The sequence below is a fragment of the Prinia subflava genome, chromosome 3, assembly GCF_021018805.1.
Source record: "Prinia subflava isolate CZ2003 ecotype Zambia chromosome 3, Cam_Psub_1.2, whole genome shotgun sequence".
NCBI lineage: Eukaryota > Metazoa > Chordata > Aves > Passeriformes > Cisticolidae > Prinia > Prinia subflava.
Genome location: NC_086249.1, coordinates 30,939,001 through 30,965,571, shown reverse-complemented (window position 1 = coordinate 30,965,571; position 26,571 = coordinate 30,939,001). Strand labels below are relative to the sequence as shown.

The 26,571-nt window shown below is 36.8% G+C and overlaps 1 protein-coding gene across 1 annotated transcript in view; it reads right to left on the bottom strand.

The window, feature by feature from the left end:
- ARHGAP42 (Rho GTPase activating protein 42) overlaps window positions 1-26,571 on the bottom strand; it is a 136,888-nt gene that overhangs the window by 34,711 nt on the left and 75,606 nt on the right. Inside the window, exons 5-6 of the mRNA XM_063394533.1 lie at window positions 10,818-10,919; window positions 6,305-6,415 (exon numbers count right to left, since the gene is read on the bottom strand). Coding sequence (XP_063250603.1) covers window positions 6,305-6,415; window positions 10,818-10,919 — 213 coding nt within the window. The remainder of the gene's footprint in view (window positions 1-6,304; window positions 6,416-10,817; window positions 10,920-26,571) is intronic.

The following is a 26,571-nucleotide window of genomic DNA, read 5'->3' as shown; positions in this document are numbered from 1 at the left end:
AAATTGAGAAGCATTATACATTTTTAACTCCAGGAACACTCAGTGCTTTTACACTCAAAAGCAAAGTTTTACTGAGAAGGAATCCATGATGAGACCTTAAGAAAGAGAAATGTTACACACACTTTTGTGTCATGAAGTTGTAATTTCCACAATAACTTAACTCACTGTCCTAGTCATTTTATCCAGTATTTCAGCTGGAGTCTTTGCTTGCAAACATTTTCCAAGTTTAAAATTTCAGAGTTCAAGTGTTTTTTCTTCAAAATATTTTTTCACTTTCTTCATAGTAATTGCTTGGGCTATGCCCTATTTTCCACAAACGAGACTCTAGAAAGTATGTTTTGGATAGGTTAGCACAACACAAGAAACTCAGACTATTTCTTCCTTCTCTGAACAAAATGCAAACTCTGTCTGGTGTGTCTCTCCAACAGAACCACCGTAGTCTGCATATATCCAGTTGAAAAGTCCTTTTAAAGTTTGCTTTAAAACAATGTTCAAGTAGTAAAAGGTGCAACTAGATTTTTGCTCTTGGATTCATGCTTTCCTGCCATCTCTTAAGTTTTAAAAGCCTTCTAACTTATTCTGCTTTATATTTTAAAAGCATTTTGACATTGCTATAAGTCACCCTACCTGCTGTTAAATAACAAGCATTAATTTCTTATCATGGACTGCTTTCTTTGTATATATCATTTAGCTTGTAAAAGAAAAAAGTAAAGAAAACAGAAAAAAAGAGAGAAATTAATTTGGATTTACAATAACAAGTTTAAATAAAGTTTCAACAATAAAAAAGATTTGCCTTAGTATATTACACCATTATCATCTGGGCTAAGTAACAGGCTGTCCAGGCTGTCTTCTGACTCAGTAAAGAACCAGAGGTATTGCAGAGCATAACTCTTTTCCTTTTTTCAGACTTCTCTCTCAGGATGGGATGAATGATCCAATGGAAACATTTATCTCTCTTCACTGACTACTGAAGTAGTACAGACTCAGACAACAAAAAGGACACTGTTCATATTTAATGTGCTTGCTTTGTGTTACCAGTACCATAGATTATTTTAAGTGGAATAGTGTAAAGATATAGTTTTTACTGTGCTTATGTTTTCTTTAAATTTACTCTCAGCCCTACTTGAAGAATTGTAGCTAAACTGTTCTGCCTCCTCTCTGCCATTACTCTCTATGAGACTACTGAGCCCATTTACCTGCCTGATCTTTTGCTTCACTAGTGCATTAAAGCAGTTGGAGGTGAACACACCATCAGTGCAGGCACAAATACAAGGTATGGCTGGAAGAAGGACTCTGAACTTGGTTTTTACTGGTATTGCAGGATCAGATGAAACCCTGGCCTCAGGCAGAGATGGTGCAAGCCCACAGCTGCCCAGTAAGCCAGTCACAGAGCCTGAAGAACTGAGAAGATCCTTTGACATAAAAGCAAGCTTTTGTGGGGGCCTCTACAGTAGATGTGAATTCCTGAACCATATTCCACCATCCAACAATGAAGGCAATGCAGTCTCAAGTGGAGGGCTCCATATCTTGTACAAATCAATCTCAGTTTAACATGATTCATCTGTACAGCTGAAATCATTACCTCAGCTGAGGACCGGACCCTGAAATTATTATTATTCAACTGATTATTCAAGTGTTTCTGAGGAAGGTCCAAACACAACAGTTTATCTTAAAAACCTCCAATTGTGCAAACAGATAGAAAGAGTTCTATAATTTTCTGTAGTTCTAGACTGTAATTCTAATTCTGCTATTCTGGAAATAACTACTTAACGGAAAAGAAAATTAATCTTCCTTTTTATGAACAAAGTACAAAAGATGCAAATTATAACTAAAGCTCTGCTTTGGCTCGAGTTATGTGAAGCCCATTCTCACTCTAGATTCAGTTACTCATCAGTGTCTCCAACTACAACTCCTTCAGACGCTGCAGCACAACTACTCCTGTGCTTACTTTGACTTGGTCTAGTCAAAAGAATGTGTGGATTAACATAACCTGCAAGCAGGAGCCTGCTGCTAAACCCACCCCTTTCAGCTGAAGAGACAGTGAGGAGTAACATTTAGCAAAGCTGAACTAGTGGGACAAAGTTTCAGTATGTCCGCTTATGCCTGACTTTTAAAGATCAGTTTAAAGGGCATTCAGGAGAATAAACTGTATAAATTTCAGCTTCAATACTTGAAGAAAAACATTTTACATCATTCAAAACACTTCTACAGAGTACACTGAGAAATGCCAAGGAAAATATTTAACACAAGATGGCAGCAAAGCTGAATTTATCAGAAAGCAAAACTACAACAGCAGCAAAAAAACCAAACAAAAAAACCCTGAGAAAAACATGAATTCATTTTTCTTAAAGTACTTCTCAGGTATTCTGGCAGTTGTGCATTGCAGAGGATCTGGGCTTGAGGCTTTCCTGGTTAAACACTCTCTGAGCACTCCAAAATATAGGAAAAAAAGAAAAGTATTATGCAAGTCCTAAATCAGCATATTTAAGCTCTGTGCTGATATGTGACACTGAAGATGGTATTTACTTCAATGTACATGTCACTAGCAGTGGAAAGACAGGAATCAGAAAATGACCTGTGCCAAATGGGCCTGTGCTACTAAGGCATTTCCAGAATCACTTCCATTAAAACACGTACAGCCATGGTATTGTATGGAAGAGATTTAAAAGCCAAGGTGTTTTGTCCTAGGCTTATGCTTATAAGCATAACTGGGTTTTTCTTTTTGCTGGCATTAGAAGTAGCACTGCTGCTAAAAGCAGGCTCATAATTTTAATGAAATTAATATTAAATTGAACAAAAAAAAAAAAAAAGGAAAGAAAAGAAAAGAATAGAGAATCAGCCCCTTTTCCTTTTAAAGAAAATTTTCAGAATGTATTCCAAGGTGGTATTCACACATAAAGAGGTAGTTTATTTCATCAAACATCACAAAAAATGCTAGATGCTTTCATATCAACAATTTTTCATTTTAATAATAGTTAAATAGTCTTATAGTTACCTTATTCTGAGTACCTAATCAGTCACATCAGTAAAGACTGAGGTCTGAATTCCCTAATATAAAACTACTCATGACACCAAAGCCATGAGGATTTCAACACAGAACCCGAAACAAAATCCAACTACTTCTTGAGACTTTATTTATTTTTATGCAGAGCTGCTGACCTCAAGACTGCCTGGTCGTTTCATTCTCACAGGAAGAAGACTGTACTTAGGTTTCGGATAGGGAAGGAATTTAACCTTTGGCCTGCAGCACATCAGCCTGAAGTCCCTGTCTCCCTGTTTTCATTTTATTTATAAGAAGATAGCACTTATTCTTCAGATTAAAGTAAACACAGTTAATAATGTAGAAAATGCAAGAAATGGAAATTCAAATTTAATATCCACTTAGAAGTCTCATGGAAATGCATGCAATTACAGGCAGTGTTTTTTTGGTTGGCTGTTCCTTTTTTCCTTCTCTTTAAATAAACGTTTAACCAACCGTCCCTCACATTTCAGATAGCTTAGTGCTTATGAACTTTGTGCCCTGATTTCTACAGAACAAGGAAGTCCTGGCGTCACCAAAGGACAAAGCAGAACTTTAGAAAGGTGTTTGCATTGTTTTAACAGGCGTAACACCCTCAGAAAACACTGAGCTTCTAGCTTCTTTGGGATCACAAGAGAAAAGCCAGCAATGACAGATTATTGTCACTTATTTTGCTTTATTGTTCATCTTGCTGTAAATCTGAACACTAATTTGTCCTTCAATTTGACCTAAAATAGTTTAAATCCATTATCTGTAAGAAAATCTGAGGTTTTTTTCCTTGAAAATAATCAAGATCTAGGAGGATTGCCAATAGGAATATGTCAGTTACTCACCCTAGTACACATTAGCACTTTGAGCAAGATGCAGAGAACAATGAGAAACCCAGGGCCTGAGAAGTAGCTGCAAAAGTCTACTCTAAATACGATAACCTTTTATTCACTGTATGAGTCATTAGCATCAGTACCTTAAAATCATTCCCGAGTCTCCTCCAGGAGAGAACACACTCCACTTTCACTGACTTGCCCTGTCCTAACTGTAACCCCCCAGCAATTTTTGCTAAGTTACTTCTCCCACTCTGGTTCTCAGGTTGTCTTTATCCTAGGGCGTAGAAAAACTGAAGGTCTTGAAAGGATGCTCAAGATCATTTACTTTTCAAGTTCTATTCCTGCGTCATGAACCTAGCCCTCTTTTGCATGGGCATCAGTTTCCTCCTTCCCTGCACTAACAGATTTATTTTGTTAAACTTTCCTTCAGTGGGTCTGTTAGCAAGATGTCAGACTGAGAATCATCTGAAAACGTGACACTGTGCTGATAAATCAGAGGCAGAGGCAGCACATACACGAGAGTGACCCACAACCATCAGAGCTCCTGAGGAGGAATGTCCACACAGACGCACCACCAGGCATCTTCTGCCATATGAACACTCATAGAGTACAGAGGAAAATTAATAATATGCCAATTCTTTTGATACCTGATTTTAAGTTAGGCTTTGTCCTTATCTAGACCTTTCATATCGGAACACAAGCTCATACTTTCAACATCACTTACATAAACATGAATTTTAGCCTATTTTGAAGTCTTTGGGGTTTTTTTGTTTGTTTAGGTGTTTGGGTTTTTTTTTAATCTCATGATATGGCTGATTTGTATTTTAATTTACTTTTTCAAAATATGCCTTATGGGTTTTAGCAAATCCTCTTATTTCAGCATGATGCAGGCAACAGATTACCAACAAAAATTAAGAGTTTTGAAGATGTAAAATTTTATAACAGATGTTACAATTTAAGCTCCATCTATATCCAGATTGATTATAAATAAATTCACACCCAAAGTCAGAAGACATTTACCTGCAGGGCCTATCATTACCCAGTCACCAGAGTATTTCCTGTACCTTCCCCTGGAACGTCAAGTTTGTCATACTGGGCTGGAATGCCTACTGATCTGAGACAGTATGGAAACAGATACATTTAAAAGTAAATTTTACCTATTTTAACTATGTGCAGTTGCACAATATTTTCCAATGTACAAGGTCTTTTCAATACAGAAAGTTTCTATTACATTAAAGGAGCAGAAAGTCTCCTATACTAGGGTCAGAGCTAGGTCAAGATTGCTAGATTTTTCCAGGATGCGAGAGTTTTGCAGAAGGAGACAGAGAGACACACTCTGGATTAATCTGTGACAGGTAGAAAAATGTTCTTATTTAGGAATCTGAGCAGTTTTAGTCTCTAAGATTTGGCAGCTGTATGCCATAAAGACAGGATTTCTGTAAGTACTACTTGCTGAATCCAGGTTCATTAGTTTGCATCAATGTCAAACATTCACTATACAATACACTCTCATCTCATGGAAAGAAGGCATCTGAGAAGCTCTTCTTAGTGACATGAGGTGTTAGAGATGTAGTTCAACCCATTTCACAGTCGAGTGCTGCTTCAGTAGTTACAAGGAAGCTGGGAGATGGTGTGGAGAGAAAGTTAGACTCGTCATGTTCCTCTTTGACAACCAGAGCTCTGCTGTGCTCAGTGTGACTAATGGGAAGGGACACATGGCACTGGAAGTTCTCTGCCAAGGCTGTAGGTACTAACTACATCAGGCAACTGCTAGGCCTGTCTGTATGACATGAACAGCGGCAATACTGCTACCTGGCCACAGAAATATGCTAGCAGATCACACTGAAGCTGCTTTTGGTACTGACAGATGCAGAAAAGACTTAGGAGTGGGGGATGGAAACACAGTCCAGAAGAAGTCCCAGACTTAAATATGGACACTGAAACACAACTTTATCTTACTGTTTAACAGCATGTTGACATATGCTTTCCTTTACCTGCAAAGTAAACTAAAGGGAAATGACTCTATCAACAAAACTACAAACTTACCTATCCTACAGAAAAATTGATTTTTCACTTTACTTCATGTGTAACTCAGTACAATGTCTGTGTACACTGCCTACACAAAATGTTTAAATTAAAAAACTGGCTCAAAATTTAAGCCATTAAATCATGGTATTAGGAAACATCGATTATGTGTTGCACAGACACAACATTACATGACGTCCCATTAAAATGTTATGCACACTTCAAGTCATCAGACATTTCACTTCACAGTAGATACTAAACTCTTACATAATCCTTCAATAAACATTGAAAGTGCCCAAGCCAAGATCTTAATGTCTGTCTATATACAAAGAACCTGCATGTGAAAGTTAAAAAGGGAGAAAAAAATTTGCTATTTTAAATTCAATTTTCAGCTTTAAATGCACGCATTCTAAAGAAAATAAAACATTATACTTACAGGTTCTACAAATTCGAATTTCTTTTTTTCTTGTACTTCTTGGATTTTAAAAACATATTCCAATGATGCTTCATAAAAGTTCTGATGTTCTCTGTCAATCTGTGTATCTGCCTACAAGAGAAAATGAAATATGGACAACCTTAGTTTATTCTCGTTATTGCTTTAAAAACAGGTTATGTCATTAACAAACAGATCTTCCATAAGATTACTTTAAAAGTTTAATAGAGTTCAGTTTTCTTTCTGAAAATTAGAATACCTACTTTAAAAAGCTAAATGCAAGTTTAAGAAGTTAACATTACACATTTCAGCCTATGGCTTTTACTCGCTCTTTTCGTGGTTTCTTCTTTCTTTTTGCTCTTTAATATTCTAGTTTTCAGGAGAGCCTGGAGGGAAAGAAAGGTGGCAGCAGGTAACTTGGTATATGTAAGTTTAGAAAAGGAAAGAGAAATGAGCAGTGTAGGAACACATGACAGACAAAAAGATAACTATTTCTATTTAAATATTCAAGTATCAAATGTGCTGAAATTGTATCTATTTCTCAGGTTCAAGTATCTTCCCAAAAACATATTTTCTTTCTTAAACAGGCTGTCTTTAACAATGTCATCTCTCAACTTATTATTTTATAGTATGAGTCATATGTTCTTGGAATGTAAACATATTTAAGTCCCTAACCTTATAAATCAAATGTATTTCAAGTTTTAATTTTCAAGCAACAGAACTACAAGGCAATACATGTCAGCAATGCCTGACTAATACCACCCAACATGGAGATCCAGTATCAGAACAGTGTCTTCTGCCTAAATAGCTAAAGAATTAACTCTCGTCAGCTCATAAAGACTAATAGGCTTTTATCTTCAATTTAAACAAGCCACAGGAGAGGGAACTAACACACAAGCAGTGTAGCACATAGATAATGTTTAAAGAAGACATGCAGATTCCATTTTAAATCATCCTGTTCGTAATAAATAATTTTCTTAAGCAAATCTCTTTTCGGTTGTATTAGTTAGATTTTGCTCTTTGGTTAACATCAATAACAGATTAACAATATGAATAAGATCACTCCACCTATTTTGGATATTTGTCAGTTGGATGTTTGGAAGTTTGTCAGAAGGATACTTCTGTATATTCTCTAGTTTAATTCTGGCATTAAAAATAACTGATGTGGGGAAATTGGGAAAGCTTGATGTTGTCTTCCCTTGACAACAAACTATAAACCAGCAAACACATCATAAAAGTGATTTAGTACTTTCAACAGTACAAAAGCAAAAAGTCAGTGTTTTCCTTCAGGCAGGATTTGGCCATCAATAGCACCATATATAATTAAGATTGCTTCTCTACTCAAGGACAAGCTACTATTGTGCTTTGGCTGTACAGGCTCTCAACAATATTGATCTTCCTCCCTAGCCCAGTGTTCTAACTCTGCCTTAACACATGGGCCTCAAGGATATGTTTCAAATCATTCAATACCAGCATTTCCTTCTCATGTCTATAAAAAACCAAAAATTCAGTAAACTAATAATATGAACCTGAAATCAAACACTCAAAATTCCAATAATGAACTGCTCTACCTCAAAATTAACTCTGCCATTTGCCATTCATATAGTGTGTTTGGCTACTGTTTTCCCTGTTAATAGTTTTATTTCAGAAAAATAATCTATCACAAAGACAGTACTACACAGCTGAACAGAAGCAGTTCCCACCACTTTGGGACGTGATTCAGCAACGCCTTACTCACAAAAATGCCATCAATAAGCACTTGAAACAGATCTCAGCTCTCTCATTTAATTGTACATAAATAATGAAACATAGTTTTAGAAACTGTCTCTTTTAGGCTTTGCCTCAGAAAAAGTATTTAACCATCTAATTAAATCCATCCCGACTCTGAACAGCATTTAAGCAGGTTGCAATTCTAATACTTACAACAATCAAGTGCCATCTCAAATATGTTTTAGGGCCATAATCACCACCAGTGAACAGGAACTACATCAGAATTCCCCAAATATATATTCTGTAGAAGCTTATGAATTTGTGTTAACACCAAAGGATCCAGATTTGTAAGAATTGCTTAGAAAGTGATGTTAAAGTTTCAAAAGCTGACAGTATTTTCATGTTTTTCCGTGACTTCAAACTGCATGTCAAAAATAAAGAGATCTGATGGACATGATTTTGAGTGTCTACCTGTATGATATATAGTTATAGTGAATAATATTTTCATTGATGTCGGCTATCACCTCAATACATATACCAGAACTTCACAAAAGCTTGGAGATTGATTCTGGAACAGATTTCAGAGAAAGGAAATCAGAAGTTTATTAGATTTCTCACATCACTCAATTCTGTCAATTTTCTCCTCCACTGTAGGCTTCTATAGGCAGTGAAAAGATGCTACTATGAAGTTTCATTTTGATGCTAAAGGAAAAAAGCCAGTCACCTGTGTAAGCTGCACCGGCAGTCAGTCTTGTAGGCTCTTAAAATATCCAACATATTTCAGTTAGGTGAATATATGCAAACTACTCTCTACAGAGTATGTTTCAACCATCAAATTTCAAATGCCTAATTAAGGTGGTCTCAATTGCACTCAAGTGAGATATGTAAAAGGACCCAACAGAGTACAAGATCTCTGCTTACCCCAGTACTCTTTAACCCACATAATGTGATGAGGTATCAAGAAACCTCATCAATTCAAGGAAATTTTCCAAGTATTTTTCAAGTATTTTTCCAATGTAGCAGTCAAAAAATGGTATTTCCACCTCCCTGAATGCATGACTTGAGGCATGGACTTCCCACCTCCTGCCTTGGGCAAAAAAGCCCCAGCTGCCAGCACTGCTTGGTTCTTTGCTCATGCTCTGCTGTGGGATGCTCCAACAAACCCCATCCTGGAGATAAAATCAATAAATGGGGCTCACCCAAACCACTCAGGATGCAAGTGAACAGCTACCTTGGATTTCAGGTCACAAAAGGAGCTTGGCCTCCTTTTACTTACAACACAAACACCAAAAGTCTCCAGGTTAACAATTTTGGTACTGATTTGCTATTGCACCTTATACTTATGGTGGGTCTATGTCACTTATAAAGCATATCTGCAGCTGTAGAAAAGTGGGGAAGACAGAAATACCAAGTTATGCAGTTTATTCTTTATAAGGGAGGCATCTAGAAATCAGAAAATCTCAGCCTCAGTTACAAGATTTTAAATCTAGACATGTCACTTAAGGACACACTGGAAAACATTATTCTGGTTTTCCTTAATTTATAAATGTGGGCCAAATCCATTGTTATTTTACCACAGTTTATTAGATTCATAGTTGTTACTTTGCAGTTCAGTTACTGCTTTTGGACTGTAATTACTTCATGCCTCAAGAGTGAAATATTTTATTTATTTTATTTCAATTCTATTCTAGAGCAAATTAGTATTTAAGTTCACTTTTCCAAATTGGTTAAGTATTTTTTTTAAGATGGCACTTAGCCTGTAAGAGAACTGCTTATTCATCAGTGTATACAATATTTGTGAAAAGTGAAAGCTCTGATATACAAGTGGAACAATGAACCAATCTTACATAACTAACATCTTATCCAGACTGATTATTATATGGACAGCAACTGGAATTCAGGCATAGAGACATTATTAGAAATTTTAATTTCTAAGCCTTATTTTATTTGAATTATAATATTATTGATAAACACAAAAAAAATCCTATGACATGACTGAGTGATGGTCACACCTTTGGTGACAATTTCATCTGCAAACTAACCCCCATGATTTAAGAGCCACCATGACAACAGTAATCCCATAAAAATTATTTTAAACTACTTTTAGCACAATTCCCAAAGTGCAATTGATATTGTATTGCTGCGTTTATTGTAATTTGCTTCAAAGACAAGTCATATTCTTTTCTACCAGCATACTGAAAAGCCCTGGAATCCTCCTGTTAAACTAGAAGTCTTTATGGTTTTGGTTCTTTTTAACAGAAAAGAATTAGCTGTACAGACTCTTCAAAACTGAAATTCTAGATACAATTCCAGGGTGACTTCAGGTGCTGCAGTCTCAGAATAAGATGGAAAAGAGGAAGAAGAAGCAGAAAAGGGCATCAGTAAAGTGATCTCAGTTCAGTCTTCTGGATTAGAATTTATGTGAAATAGAAGCACAATTTCATCAGTTAATATATTAAATAGCCAACCTAAAAACAATTAATTAATTGGCTTTCCAATTATCCACATAGAGCTTATAAAACTCACACTTTTATTGTAGTAATCTAATTCCATTGTTGCAACCAATAAATATTAGCTGTACTTGAAATACATAAAGTTGCAAACAGAATACTGCTTTGTTCAAATATTTAACTCCTACTGGTGTCTTATTTATCCCAGTCAAGAATTCACAGTCACAACAAACATGACTACCAGAAACCATCACAATTTCACATTAATAAAATACAGCATGTCGTGAAGAGAACCAGTTTGTTATCATAATTTCTATGCAAATGTGAAATTAGGTAAGAGTGTATTCTGTTCTTACATCTTGCAAATGAGATTCTTTCTTCTTGGCTGACAAATTTAAGTGCTTCTCTAAGATGGAATAATATTTCTCACTTTCCTTGTCAAACTTCTTCTTCCCATCCTGAAAAACAAAACATTCCCCAGTAAAGTATTTGACTAAATATCACAGCTAACTTAAATTAAAAGAAATAACAAGTGCCAAAATATGCCTCATTATAAAACCACTTTTATTGGTTCCAGTATTTTTAGGGTTTAATTCTGAATTGGACCAAAAGATAGTAGGAGAACTGCTTCAATTATTAAAAGCAAAAGTAAGTAGGATTTTTCCTGTAAACAACAAACCCATACAACAGACACACATGGTTCCCCATAGAATATACATGAGATTTTATGTAAGTGCTATCTTTTTAAGCAGACACTTATTATAAAATAATCTTCCCCAAGTTTTCTAAGTGTACATACCTGCCACACTCTTTTTACAAAAAAAAACCCCACCAAAACCAAAAAACCCCAAAAAACAAAACCACAAAAAACCCCTCCAAAACAAAAACAACAAAAACCCCCAACACCCTCCCCCAACAAACAACTCCCCCTTCCTCCAAATGCAAAACAAAACAAAACAAAAAACCATTGTGGAGGACATAAGTGAGTATAAAAAATGTGATAAAGACCTAGGCCTATTCTTTGCATTTAAGACTAATATGCTTATTTTCCACCCACACTCCTAAAATGTGAGGATGATGGAAAAGCTTATGTGTGGTTGCAAAAGGAAATGGGTCCAAAAGTCTGTTTCCAATAATATTTTGATGTGTCTGAATATTTAAGCTTGTCTCATTTAAAAGTTATCCTGCCTTTTTCCTTTCCCACTCCTCTTTGTTTTTCCCATCATGTGCAGCCTATCCTCACATTTCTACTGTAAAACTATTTTGATACATAATACAAAAGAAAGCTACTACTTTGAGTAAATTAAGAAACATCTTATTTTCCGCAAACAAATACAGAATTCATACATCAAAACTTTTAAAATCTGCTGTTCTGAAATTTAAATCTGAAATTTAAGAAAAAGATAAGTTTCTCAAAAGCTTTTCCATCTTTCAAATAGTGCCAAATATCAAGAAATAGGAGAACTGATTGAAACCAACATCCCATTAGAGTATTATTAACGATAAATCTATCATTAGATTATAAAATTATAAATTATATATTACAAAAGAATATATTTTTATAAATTTAATTATAAAATTATATATTCCTTAAATAAAAGCAACTTTTTGCCAGTGATTTTTATAATCTTAGTTAAGTCCTAATGATCAAAAAGTCAAATATTTTGAGAAAACAAAAAAAGCTTTAAGACAAACAGTCCTACTTACACATGTGCAAAAACTATTAATGATAGAAAAACTAATTACTGGACACCATGCAGTAACATCAGGTCATTTTAAGAACTACAGTGATTCTCTTCCTGACCCCTTTCTCCTTAGAAATTTTTATATACAAAAACAAACAACTAGCTCCCATTTTAGCACCACCCTCCTTTCCTTAATCATATTATGGGAAAGTCAGGTCAGTCAGAGAAATAAGAAATAGGTGGAAGATTTTAATGACATGAATTAAAACTTATCAACCAGCTGTAACAACAAACCATTTACTGAATAGCTCCAGTGACTAAAGCTTACAACAGTAATTATACTAGATTATAAAACATATCATATAGTTCCTATCCTGCAAAAGTTCAAATATATTTAGTACGAAAAATATGCACAATTTAACGTTCCCACTACTTCACAACAGATATATCTTCAATAGATAGAAGAAGGAAAAGAAGACACTTGACCCAACAAAATATTAAATAATATTACAGAATAACTACTAATGCTTTTTATATTTAATAACAGATAAGCAGATACCAGGACAAAAAGGTAAAAAAGGAAGAATAAAAGATTGTATTTTGTTTAGCAAGTGAAAAGAAGCTGTAAGAATTATCTTCCAAAATCTTTCCCAAACACATTCTTAAAAGAGAGAAGGCAGGCCAGAGTTGTGGATATAATTTGTGAGTCAAGCAATCAACTTCTGTGGGACTGAAATCATAGGTCAGTTCCACAGCCAGCTTTATTGAAGAATACTCAAGTGCCAGTTCATGATGAAACAAAAGCCACCTGTGTATCTCAACAGCACCTTTGGTCTCAGACAGAAATTCAGTCCAGTTGATCACTGAATAAAAGGTGCAGTTAGTTACATACTGTCTTATCTTCTGAGACAGTGCTGTTATTTGCTGGGCTAGAAATATGAACCAGATTATTTTAAAATCCAAATGACAAAGGTGTCAAAGTCATCAGCTTCAGGAAATACTCAAATACTCAAACTTGATGCAACAAAAAATGTCAACAGAATTAGTTTTTAGGTGTTTTCTTCCCCATGTAATTGCAAAGTGGGAAAGGAGTCTGCCTGATTGCAGTATTTAAGCCTTTGGTCACAAGCTACTGCAGTTCAGTGGTGGACACCCTGTCCACTAGACCACCTACCTCAGAAGGTAACTTGACAAAGCCTTTGACAATGAGGCCTGGGTGCTGATGGCACTGCACATTTGGACTTGATTTTGCACGTGCCTCTGCTGTCTCAGACATCAGACCAAAGGAGTGAGCCCAGGAGCCATGGGCAAAGCTCCTGCAGGATTACCTATTTCAGACTGGGATCACCTAGCCCAGCCAGTTCTTCCATCCTTCCTTCCTTCTTTCCCTAACAGGTTTATGATATGAACAGTAGGTATCCATCTTGCTTTGTGAAGTATTTGTCTCAGAACCAAGGTGATTGATTGGTAATGAATAACCCAAAGTCTGGTTAGCCACTTGAGCACATATTGACACTAAGATAGCTTTTACTAAGAAGAGCTGGAAAAGAATCTGAAGTCTCAGCTGCCTGGTGAGAGTCAAAGAAAAAGATGTGACAACAGGACTTTGCGATCTGAAATACCTACATACAGCACATCAAATACATTTCAATGCCAAGAGGGGACCATTGATACACCTCATGTGGCTCCCACTGCACTGAATCCAACTCCTTTTATTTTCTGCTATGACCTGTAAAAAAACCTGTGAATTATGTATCACATGCTCTCTTTATATGTAAAAAGGAAAACAAAAAAAATTAAATCACCACATCTAAACAGATAAGCCCCCCTGCCTGCCAAGAATAAGAAAAAAAACAAGTTCAAATAAACTAACTGTGGTTTTAAGGCATATTGTATCTCATGTGAAGCTTCATAAAGATCTCCACGGCACCATCCATAAGGAAAGATGGAATTTGAAGGCTCTCATGGTCTTCTGCCAGCCCTCTCCCAGACTGCATCTCTACACTGCCACAGATCTGCTCAGCCACTGCCTTCCTAGTTTTTTATACCAGTTACATTAAAGAGAAAACTACAAATTGGAGCTTGCTGTCACCAGGACAACTGCTGGCCCAAGTGCAGCGTTTTCAGAGACAGCATATCTGATCAACTTTTTCCTCCTTTTCCAGATTTTAACTTAACAAGCCCTTCTTCCTTCAAAGGTAGAAGTTGACAAAGTAAAAAGGCTAAAAGAAGTAAACTGTGAATAAAGATCTCTTGGCAATTTGGACTGCATTAGTGTATTTACTCAGTGATACTCCTGGGAATAAGTCTGCAGCAGGACAGTGTTTCTGGCATTGCTCTGATTACTCAGACATGTTTCTGGGAAAAGTATAAAAAACACTGGCCCCAACAGGTGAGTGAGTTTCCTTTGCTTGGAAGGTCCTCCACTGTGCCAGCAAAACCCACATATCTGGATGTACTGAAGCCTCTGAAATCTGTTTATTAAATAAAAATTAAAAAAAAATACACTCAGAAGCAGGTGACTCATGTTCTGGATGAGAAGAAACACTTCAGTTTATGCCAAAATAGCTCTAGTCTCACACACTCAGTCAGTGACTCACAGCACACAGACGCATCCTAAGTGGAGTCACAGACTCAGCTTATTCCAGCTTTAGCCTGTTCTTCTGCAGCCCTCAAAACAAAACACTCTTACACACAGCCACTGCCCAAATGAATTATCTGAATCCTGGTCCCAGCAATCTGTGCCCATAAGACTGAGAAATCTACTTTTCCACATACTAGGAAGTTTTCAAAGGATGTTTCAATGCAAAACTATCTCCTCAAAGTTCAGGTGACTGCTTTTGCCTAGATTCCACATTGGATCAAACCCCAAGAAGAGATGTGTTAGGATAAGAAAGATTGTGCTGTACTGTTACTAGAACAGATTGCACCAGCCATGACACAAAGCTTAAGGCACATGGCCATAAGGAAGATGTTAATTCCTGACCTCTGTACTGTCTCTTATTCCCTTCAGACTCCAGATTTCTTTCATCCTTGCCATCTTTCCTGCAAGTAAACCCCATCCTTTTCTCTTTGCCCTGGAAATGTATCAACTATTTCTTTCAAAATATCAACTAGAACATATGAAAAAAACTTCCATCCAAAATACATGTGAGATAATTAGGAGGGTGCAATAAAAAAAAAAATCTAAGCACAGAAAAAGAGAAATTACATAATATTAATCCTTGACATGTTTCACACTGATGTATAAGTCATCAACACCTTTTGTCTAGACTAAGTCCTGCAGACTCTAAACACTGTAAATGTCTCTGTGTAGCTGTTTAACCATTCTCAGGTGTGTCAAGCCTTAAATCAGTTCATAAATATTTACAGTTTGAAATGCTTCAAATTTCTAGGAACCCCATTAGGAAAGCCCTTAACCACACACTCGGCTTAGAGCACTTAATGGAGCCTTACTAACTGCCAGTATCCTCTTGAGAGACTTAAGTAATGTAATACTGGATCCAGGTTTAATTCCTGGTTTTATTATCTCTGCTCAGATTTCCGGCACATTTTTATTTCAAAATGGATTAGACAATCTCCAAAAGAATTATCTTTTCAGAAATAAATTTTGCTTGAAATACTGCTAATTATAGGCATGACAGTTACGAGTCTAACTCAAAAGGTGTTCTTATATTCCTCTTGTTTTACAAATATTTATGGTTGTGGAAAGTCCAGATATCAATTGCTGAGAAGTTCATTAAAAAGTGGACTCAAGTGAGTCAGATATTTTTCTCCTATTCAGAAAGATTTTGATAGCATGTTGTAAGTAATCATATATGTGCTACAAATTATTGGCATGATTCCTAAAAATTTTAACCACTAGCTGTATTTTTAGATATAAAGCAGAAATAATTATATTTTGAAGCTGACTTTCCTTTTCCGAGGAAACATCAAGAAATCTGGTATTTTTATAATGGTCTACCACTACTTTGTGTGCAGTATTTAATGTCAAAATTGTTACATGTATCTTCAGAAATATTGCAAAAATTATTCCTCTTTATTTTTCCAAAAAGAGCCTCTGCCATCCTTCCATTCACTTCCTTTCTTTTAGATGCAATAATTTTTGGACATCTCGTATCTGTCCATAAGAAAATTTTTTAACTCTTTGTTTGTTGCAAAATTAGTATTTTACATTTTAACATGCTAACTCTTAAAAAAATCCACCAAAACATTATCCTTGTTGAAAGCATAAAATAAACATGCTTTGCAAGAAACTATTTTAAAAGCATCAAAAAAGGAAATTAAACCAGAAATCGTTGCAAAGAAACTATTTGGAAAAAAGATGTCAATACCTTGAAGAGAGGATAATACCTTAATTAGAAACCAAGTGAACATTGGGAAACATGGCCATAATGATTTTATTCTTCTCCTCACCCAGAACTAGTACATATTTTTTACACCAACTCAAACTGAGGTGTAGAAGCTGTAGAAACTGGCACAGCAGCAACACTTGAATATAGATCAAGTCAGACACATTTGTCAGTTGAAGAACCTGAAGGCAACAGTGAACTCCATGGAGATCAATAAAGCCACATCCCTTTTCCTTCTCTTTGACAACAACTGCAAAAATGTTATCTTTGCAACAACACACTGGAAATGGTTCATTGCTAGAATGTTAGACCTCAATAATATTTTTTCATAGCCACCTTTCTCATTACCTCCCAAACAAAAATTCAAATTGTATTTCTACAAAGTTAGTGGGATTTTGTTTGGAGTTGTAAGTTTGGCACCCATGTTTTACTAAGTAGCAGGACAAACAAAAGTAGAACTGTAGTCTAGAAAATAAACTAAGTTTTGGAAAGACTGATTTGAGCTAAGATTCTATGGGCTTCTTGGAAAATGTAAAATCTCAGAGTCTCACAACTTCTCCTTTGAGGAGAAAAAAAGTCAATTCACCCTCCATTTTATGATGCTCGAGGTTTTGTTGAGCATTCTCATGGAAGTAGTTGGTGAGTTGCTGGGTTTTGGTTTGTTTTAACAATATTGAAATTATCACTGGCATCTGAGACCACAGGGTGCATTTTGATGGATGTCTGGATGGGAACAATTTTTTTTTGGTAGAAATTTTGATTTTTTATGTGAATGCTAAGGGTTTAAGATAAGGTGAAAAGAAGTCACAAGCTTTTTTTTCCAGAAGAAAAAGTGAAAAGGTAATATAATAAGTCCTTTCCTCCTCTTCTTCCTTCAAAACAGAATTTAATGTTTTGTTAGGCTATAGGATTTCCTCAAATCCATACGAAAGTCAGAAAGGTTAAAGGATGGAGTTTATATATTGTTAGCAAATAATATGAAGTGAAGCAAATTTGTACCATAGTTCATAGAGAAATCCTTGCTGATCGACATAAAATAGGGTTAATATAGTCATAAATTATGTCTTATGTTCCTCATAACTGCTAGTGAAAACACTTCCAAATTGAAGCAGAATGCATCATGTAGAAAATTAAACATCCAAATTACTATAAATCTTAAAAACCATTTCTTTACTAAAAAAGAACAACCATATGCATACCATGATGATCCAGAAAACAATATAGTGTAAGACACAAATAATTATAATAAAAAGAACATATTGCAACTATGATGTATAACAAGGCAATAAACTGGGAATACAATACTGTTTAACAGCATTAAAGCTATGAAGACAGATATTAGAAACTGGCAGTTTAAAAAATAACCTCAATTAAAATCAGGTAAGGAATACATAAAACTGAAATATACTGAAACAACCCAAAACTAATTTAAGTTTAACTGGATTTCACATCTGTGTAAAATACTGAATAACCTTGCAAGAGATAATTTACTTTCAGGTTCATAAACTTCTGAAGAAAATCTTCTTTTCCTTCTGTAATGCCTTTAGAGATCCAAGTATCAGGTACTTTCAGAAGTGTATCCTGGAAGAGGAGAATCCTACAGCCACTTCCTAGTAATTCCCATGTAATTCCATCAGATATTTTCAAATTAAAAAGCAGATACTATTAAATGAGAAAATGTGTTTGTAGTATGTCATTTGTTTTTCTCCAATAAATTCCTTCTTGCAATGGAAACAAAAATATCAGAAGTTCCCAGCACTGCTGTGAAAAGACATGCAAACCTGCCAGTACTATCAGGTCACAAAGCAGGACATATTAGATTCCCTGTTATTCAGCTGCAGAGATGTCTCGAGTTTATTTGGCATTTGCTGATTCCAGGAGTAGCTGCTCTGTGTCTGGGAATCTGCTAAATCCCTGCCCAAACAGCAGGACTGGTAAGTCTACACACGTAATCTAGTTTTATTGCTTTACTGTCTATTAAATATGAAGTATTTTTGCTGGAATAGCTTACTTGGGATATTATCAAGTTACTGCTTAAATCATATGGAGAAGCACCCTAGAACAGCAGAAACTGACGTACTTTTCTCTGAAACAGGTATAGGATAGCCTTCTGAAGTTTAAAGTATTTTATCATAACAGGAAGAGTTTTGTTCTTGTACAAAACCTTGTGACTTTGAATGATTTCAGAAAGAAAGTTAGCCACACTCTTCAGGAACTCATGAAGATGCCATTTCATTTGCACAGTTAGCAACTTCTTTGCTTTGTGCACTTAGAGCAAAGATAAAGAAAGACGCTGCAAAGAACCTAATGTCATTCAAATAATGCAATTCCAACAGACAAGCTTAAAACTTCACACACTCACTGCTTTATTTTAAAAGCTGCAGATAGAAATATCTCTTTCCTAACTAGTAATTTCTTTTTTTAAACACTCTTTGGGAATCTCCCATCTATGCCAACCAATCAGCCAACATCAGCCAACATCTCAGCGTGCCAGCAGCACATTCAGCACTGCTCATGGTCCCAGGGCATCTCCGACGTCATCGCAACAGGACTGCAATGCTGACCTGAGGAAGAACTTGAGGCGTGTTATGAGACATTTTTTAGATTAATACACACAACTGGAAACTGTGCTGTTTACAGATATTTTTTGGGAAAAAAAAAAAAAAAGAAACAGTCTGAGGTCAATGTCAGAAGTGATTTTGCTTTGTTTTGTTTTGAAAGCATCTATTTTCAGAGTCCCCTTTACAACACCGATAAAAGAACACAAACTATCACTTTGGGGTGAAACGTTGTGCGACCCCAGTGGTGTTGTTAAGCTCACCCAGTGCTCTAAGATTACTTCTAGGGGGTGGGTGTTTAATCTTCTCATCAAGACAAGAATCTGAGACCACCCCTTCTTGGCAAACTCCACAGGAACAAATGGTTCTGCGGTAGCTACTATTACCTGATAGGTCCTGAAATAACAAAACTTCTTTACTTGGATCTCTTGATGCTCCCATATCTAACCAAGACACAATAAAGTTTCAAGCTATGATGTCCATTTTTGTTACAGTACGGATGAGAAACTTCCCAGATACTATCACCCACTTCACTGTGGAACAGAGGTATTCCAGAGCTTGCTTTACCAAAAGCAAAGTTGCTATATTGGTAGGAGATTCAAATTCGTACATTCCCAGGCCCCTGCAGAACCTGCTGCAGAGATAGAACAAGATACTGGAGGAAGGGAAACCTATGGTGATACAGCTGATCAAATGATTTTCTATTTAGAATGGAAAAAGGCAACTCCACCATACATATGGAATAAAGACCCATAGACCCCACATCATCTGAGAAATGTCCAACAATGCCCAAACTGTAACTATAACCACAACTATTTTTATGCTGTTAACTACACCACGAAACAGAGGGAAGCAATTCAGAAGCAGATCTTAATTTTTCCCCAAACTGCTAAAGAAAACCCCGAGACGTAACAGAATAAGATTAACAGATGAATTCATACCCATGTATAAAAACCTCATGACTTAAGCATTAAGCATTCAGTACAGCTGTGGCACTATATAACACCCACAAGCACAATTCTGAAGTAATCCCTGTAGGGTAAGAGAATGCAGCTGCCTTTGTCAAAATGTTACAAATTTGGCTTGATAAAGGATGCTAAAACTCAGGATGGAGTCTAATTTTGAACAAGGGAAGGAAGAGCAGGGGACTAAGTACCTTTGACCTTGAATGAAGAGTGACACCTTGTCCAGGTGAGCAGAATACCAAACTCTCTGCTTCTTTAAGTCCTGTCCTGCTCTGTACCTCAGCAATTGGCCACTTCCTGTATTTCTCCTAAATCCTTCTTGAGACTTTTAAAGTCTCATCAACAACCTTGAGACCTGATCTTCAGCTGTGGAACGTGATCCTGACCATGCTGTGGCCAAGAGCAAGGCTAGAAAGAATTAACAGGTGAGCAGAGCTCCTGCACTCTATTTGCTAAATCCTCCACGCCCTCAAACACTCACCTAAAAGTTTAGCTCCCTTGTGAGCTGTAAATTAAGTTTGAAGGTCAGTGTCTTTGTTCATACTTTTGATCACAGCTCAGGAGTCCAGTAGGATTCTGGCAGCTGTGCAGGGTCAGGATGCAACCTTCTGAGTCCCTCCCGTGACACAAACTACAACAGGCTGCAGCAGATTAGCAAGGAAAAAGCCTTAATTTCATTAGAAGATCTCCAGGTTTTCTTGCATTTTTATGTTCTTTTGTCTCTTTCCAGTGAAAAGGCCAATACTATCTACATTTTTAATTTTTTTTTTTTACTAGCTGTAGATATTTTAAAAATGGTTATTTTTTGCACAGAAAGGTACACTGCATGCTCACTTAAACAATTCCACCAATTAACACACTTATTTTAAGCCTTAATTCTTAAATGTTATGGCAGAACAGTAAATTGTTTTCCAATTTACTACAGGAGCTAATTTATTTATCCCTAATTTATATCTGTTTTCTTTACGATGCAAATTAGAATCTTATTAAACTGCAGAAAAAACACAGCTTCAGAAACCGGTTTTAGTCAGTGAGCCAGTTAATCACACTCGCTTGTAACAGAGAGACTGCATTTAAGAGAATTTATTAAAACTGATTATGCACATAACATTAACTGTTTTCCTCATAAACACCTGTAGTCAACAGACTGAACCATCGGTTTTTAATCACTATGTCCACAATCTTTTAGTTATGAGATTTGAGTTTTCACTCTCATTTTTTAATAGAATACACTAAAAGTGAAACAAGCTTTTGGGACTGTTGTCTTTTGTTTAATAGTTTGGCTATGCACAGGAGAAAGTGAGACTTTCTTAGATGAAATGTATACATACTGAGCTCTTCACCAGTGTTTTTGAAACTTCCCAAATATTTCACACACACAAGTGTAGAAGAAACAATGGCTAATCATACTGGCATTACAATGATTTTGTTTGTGGCAAAAAAAGTGTTTCACTGATTGATATTTCCCTACATTTATTTAATAAGGGAAAATACATTCAATCTATTTAAAAAATCATTTTATACTATACATTTTCATTAAATACAAGCTCTGATTTCAGAGTTCTTGCGTTTGTTAATACTAGTTTCAGTAAAATATCAGATTGGACAGCATATATGGATTACTTCTCAAATAAATGTGTTCTAGGACCAAAACCTTGGAATGAAATGTAATTATAAGTGCATTCGACAACTTCCACAGTTCAGAAACTTTAACCAAAAACTTGAGGATTTATGTAAGTAGAAGAAAAGCTGAAGAGAATTTGTACTTTTCCATCTACCAGAGACAGATGCCTATTAACCTGTAATACCTAAAGAGATTGCCATGAGTTATTTATCAGTACAGCAGATTTTTTGGCATACAGCTGTCTCATGACCATTGAGTAGCCTCAGTTCCTCATGCTCAGTTATTTCATCTTAGGCTTTATTCCCAATCCTCCAGTCCTGCTCCTCTGTCTCAGCAACTTATGCAATACCCCCAGATTTTTTTTTACCTGGTCATTACCAAACCCAAAATAACAGACTGATCTCAAATTGCCCCATGGGATCTTCTAAGTGGTGACTTCTCTCCAACCAGACAGTCTCTCCTATAAACAAAACTCACTGCCCTTTTCCCATGAGCTAGCTCCTCTGACAGACTGGGTTTCTCTTACTAAGCCCCATCTAAACTACATTATAATGACTCACGTAGAGTGTTATAAAAGCCTGGCTGAAATAGAAAGAGGTTTGATCCCCTGCATTTCCTTGCCTACAGAATCAGTTATCAAAAAAGGTATCAGGTAACTGGTACTAACCATTTTTGAGAAACTTGCATTTTAACTCAAAGCATTTGGCCATCAATCATCTTCCTCGCCCGCCTTCTCTTTGTGCTTCCTTTTCTTGGCTCACTTCCTCCGTGGTTCAGACCGACATTAAAACACACCAAATCTAGTGGATGCAAATACCAAACCTTGAGTGACAGATGCTACTTGTAATGAATCATTTCCTGCTGGACCTACCTCCTGCCAGGTCACTCATTTTGCTCAGTTAAAGGACAACAAGTGTTATGATTTGATCAGATACCAAGGAAATTGGTTCACCAAATGGGCATTCCGGTATTTCTAATCATCTTAGATACTTATCTAAAACTCTGCTTTGACAGATTTCTGACAGAGCTCAAAAAATGGAGGGTATTGTTTGTTTCACACCCCTCAATTTCCAGACAATCCAAATTAAACAGAGAGAGAACGTGCTACCTCCTGCATGCCTCCATGTGAAGATAGATATGAGCAAAGATGTGGGAAAATTAATCCCAGCAATGAATATGGATTTGTTTCCCAAGTAGAAAGGAATTCACAGCTTTGAATAAATGAATGAAATTAAATAATCATAAAAACTAATCCTGCTGGCCAAAATAAATCATTTTATGAAACAAACAAATGGAATTGTAAGGAGGAAACAAAACTCTCCTTTTAAGTCTTAAAACCAAAATTGCTTCTGTTGTCTTTGATCTGATTTAAGTTGTATTAAAGGTCAATGAGCATTGGAACAAATATTGCTAAATACTGTACTCAATGGATAAAAAGAAAGGGGAAGGTTTGGCTTTATTGTCCATAACACATCACAGAATGAGCTCACCAGAGTTACCAGCTGGGGCCTCGCAAACCACATTGACCAAATAAGGCAAAAGGCTTCGTGCCTGGAATCCTTTCCCAGTTACCTCACCCAGCTTCTGCTCGCCTTGCTACAATAATTGGAGAGGTCATTTTTTTAAACTCAGATGGAGTAAATCAACAGGCTGTCCAATGCAAAGCTGGGTTTGTGTAGTCTCTGGAGAGAACTCAGCTTTATTTAAACTGAGTGTGTACAGAAAAGGAATAACTGAAATATGTGCAATAAAAACAGAAGAGCAAGTAGTATAAATCAAGAAGAGCAAGTGATGTAGATTTGTATATTGCTGGTTAGATTACAAACACTAATGTTTTTTGAGGAATGTTTCTCAAATTTGTGGGGTACCTTCAGGTTTTTGAAGTTCATGTGAAGAATTGGTCTTTCATGTTATTCTTGTGATGTTCCAAGAACACTTGAACTTTGCACTCTGAGTTTATACTGTCCTTGTATTTAAAATATAGCTTTGTAACATCAACAGGATATATTTTATCCTCCATATTCTTTTTGATTTCCGTGACCATATTTTTGCCTGAACTCATTATAGTTTTGAAGAAAAAAAATATTGTCACTCTCTATATTAAAAACATCTAAGGGATATTCATCATGGTATAAAAAATCTTGTGAACTTATTTATTACTAAAATAAAATGGTGATTCTCATAATTTATAACATTTTCCCCCTTTTTCTCTTGGGAGGGTGGAGTTTGCTTGTATTTATCTGCAACTGAATTTTATCTGGTGTTTTATAAAAAAAAAGGAAAAAGGCCCAGAAATCACTTTTAAGTGCTCTCTCACACAATGTTCCCCCCAGCAAAATCTGACAGTAGTACTTAATATAATTTTCCATTTTGTATATTGGTAACGCACCTATGTAATAAATAAATGTAATAATATTCCTTTTTGACAAAATTTGGAAACACAGCTTAATACGGTACTAAAATTTATGATATCAAAATCCTATTAGAAGACAGAATCCAACACCCAACAGGTGCTTGGAGCTCTAGTTGCTGCTAACACTGCCAATGCTAAAGGCATACCAATCTTGTGCTTCTATACAAATCTCTTTAAGTGTTTGTCCATAAGATATTATGATGCAAATTAATTGCAAAGTGACTGCTCTAGAAATGTGACATCACTATAAGGTATCCTGTGGAGTTTGCACCATCCACAGAAACGCAAAATTACAGGATATGCTAAATTAGAAAGGACCCAAAAGGATGCTCATGTCCAGCTCTGCACAGCAGTGTCCCCAAGAATCACACCATGTGCCTGAGAGTGTTGTCCAAATGCTTCTTGAACTCTGTCAGGCTGGTGCTGTGACCACTTCCCTGGAGAGCCTGTTCACTGCCCAAATACTCTCTAGGGAAGCCTTTTTAAAATATCCAACCAAAACCTCCCCTGACTCAGTTTCAGGCCATTCCTTCAGGTCCTGTCACTGGTCATTACAGTAAAGAGATCAGTGCCTGCCCCTCTGCCTCCCTTCATGAGGAAGCTGCAGACTGTGATAAAATCTTCCCTCAGTTTCCTCTTCTTCAGGCTGAACAGAGCAAGTGGTCTCAGTGTCTCCTTGTAGGGCTTCCTCTCCAGATCCTTCACAGCCCTCCTTTGGACACTCTCTGATAGCTTCCTGTCTTACATCATGGCACCCAGAGCTGCCCCCAGCACTGGAGGTGAGGCTGCCCCAGCTCAGAGCAGAGGGGACAATCCCCTCCCTTGCCCGGCTGGCCATGCTGGGCCTGATGCCCTCAGGACAGGGTTGGCCCTCCTGGCTGCCAGGGCACTGCTGCCTCATGTTCAGCCTGCCACAGACCAGGAGCCCCAGGTCCCTTTGTGCAGCGCTGCTCTGCAGCACCTCATTCCCCAGGCTGTCTGTACATCCAGGGTTGAACTGTCCCAGGTGCAGAATCCAGCACTTCTCCTTGTTGAATTTCATCTGGCTGGTGACTGCACAGTCCTCTAATCTGTCAAGGTCTCTCCGCAGGGCCTCTCTGTCTTTGAGGGAGTCAACAGCTCCTCCTAGTTTTGCATCATCTGCAAATTTGCTTTGTACCCCTTGCAGTCCTGCATCCAAGTAATTTATGAAGATGTTGGAAGAACACATGGCAGAGGATGGAGCTCTGTGGAACCCCACTACTGACAGGTCCCCAGTCTGATGCCACCCCACTCATTAAAACCCTTTGTGCCTGACCCATGAGCCAATTCACACCCACAGCATGATGCATTTATTCAGCTGAATGCTGGACATTTTGTCCAGGAGGATCCTGTGACAGCACAGAAAGACTACATCAGGTGGCTTCCCTTGATCAGCTAGGTAGGTCAGCTTGACATTAAAGGAAATCAGGTTTGACAAGCAGGAGTTTCACCTCATGAAGCCGTGCTGGCTAACAGGCTTCTAGTTTCTAGGGTCCTCCTTCCTGCACTTCTTGAAAACTGGCAGAACTTTCACCAGCTTCCAGTCAGCTGAGACATCTCTGGTTTCTCTTCAGAGAGCAACATGTACACAGAAACGTTTGGGGGTTTTGGGCAGGAGAGGGATGACAGAGAAACAGAAACAAGTTTGGATTTGATATGAATACTATTCTACACACTTTTGCAGACTAACACTATAGGGAAAAAAAACAGCTCACACCTGCTGTGGACCTGGTAAGGTCCACTCAACTGATGTGTCTAGAAAAGACCACAAATAAAAAGTGACATTCTCAGTCTTCTGCAAAACTTGCCTTAAAATCCAAACAAGAAGAAAACATCTGTATCTGTTGTTTGACTATCAGCACTGATCATCCCAGAGGAGTTCAAAGACCAAATCTCTGTGCAAACCTTCATTAACTACAGATAAATAACCAGCAAGCTCAACTCATTCTATATTTATAAGAGCTCATAAATGCTCAAGGGCTGATCCCAGTGAATCAAGGTAGGGGGAAGCAATCTGAACATGTTCTCCACTTTACTAATAATGGGTTTCACAAAGACCAGATTTCTACCTCTATTTCATATGGGTCTCATTATTCCTAGATCATAAGTTGCTATTTTGTAATTACTAGAAAAACAATACTGAATGTAATTCAGTTCTGACTTGTTTGTATTGATACCATTTAGTTAAAGACCAACTGTAATTGCTTCCACTGATAAAAATCAGCTCAAAGGCAAATGTATCACACTTGGTTATGATGGCATTCTGAATCTCTCATTTCTGAGTCTGGCAGCTAAACTCCATGTGCAGTGCTAGAAAATATGTTTGTTTGACGTTTTATAAAACAATGACTTGGGAGATCTCTCTTTAGGGTATGCATGTGTTAAGCCAAGTACCCTGGGCTCACAAAACACACAGCACTGCAAAATAAAGTGCATTAGATAATGGAATAAGAGTTAACTGAGCAAGGCTCTTCCCTGAACTTATTCTGTAA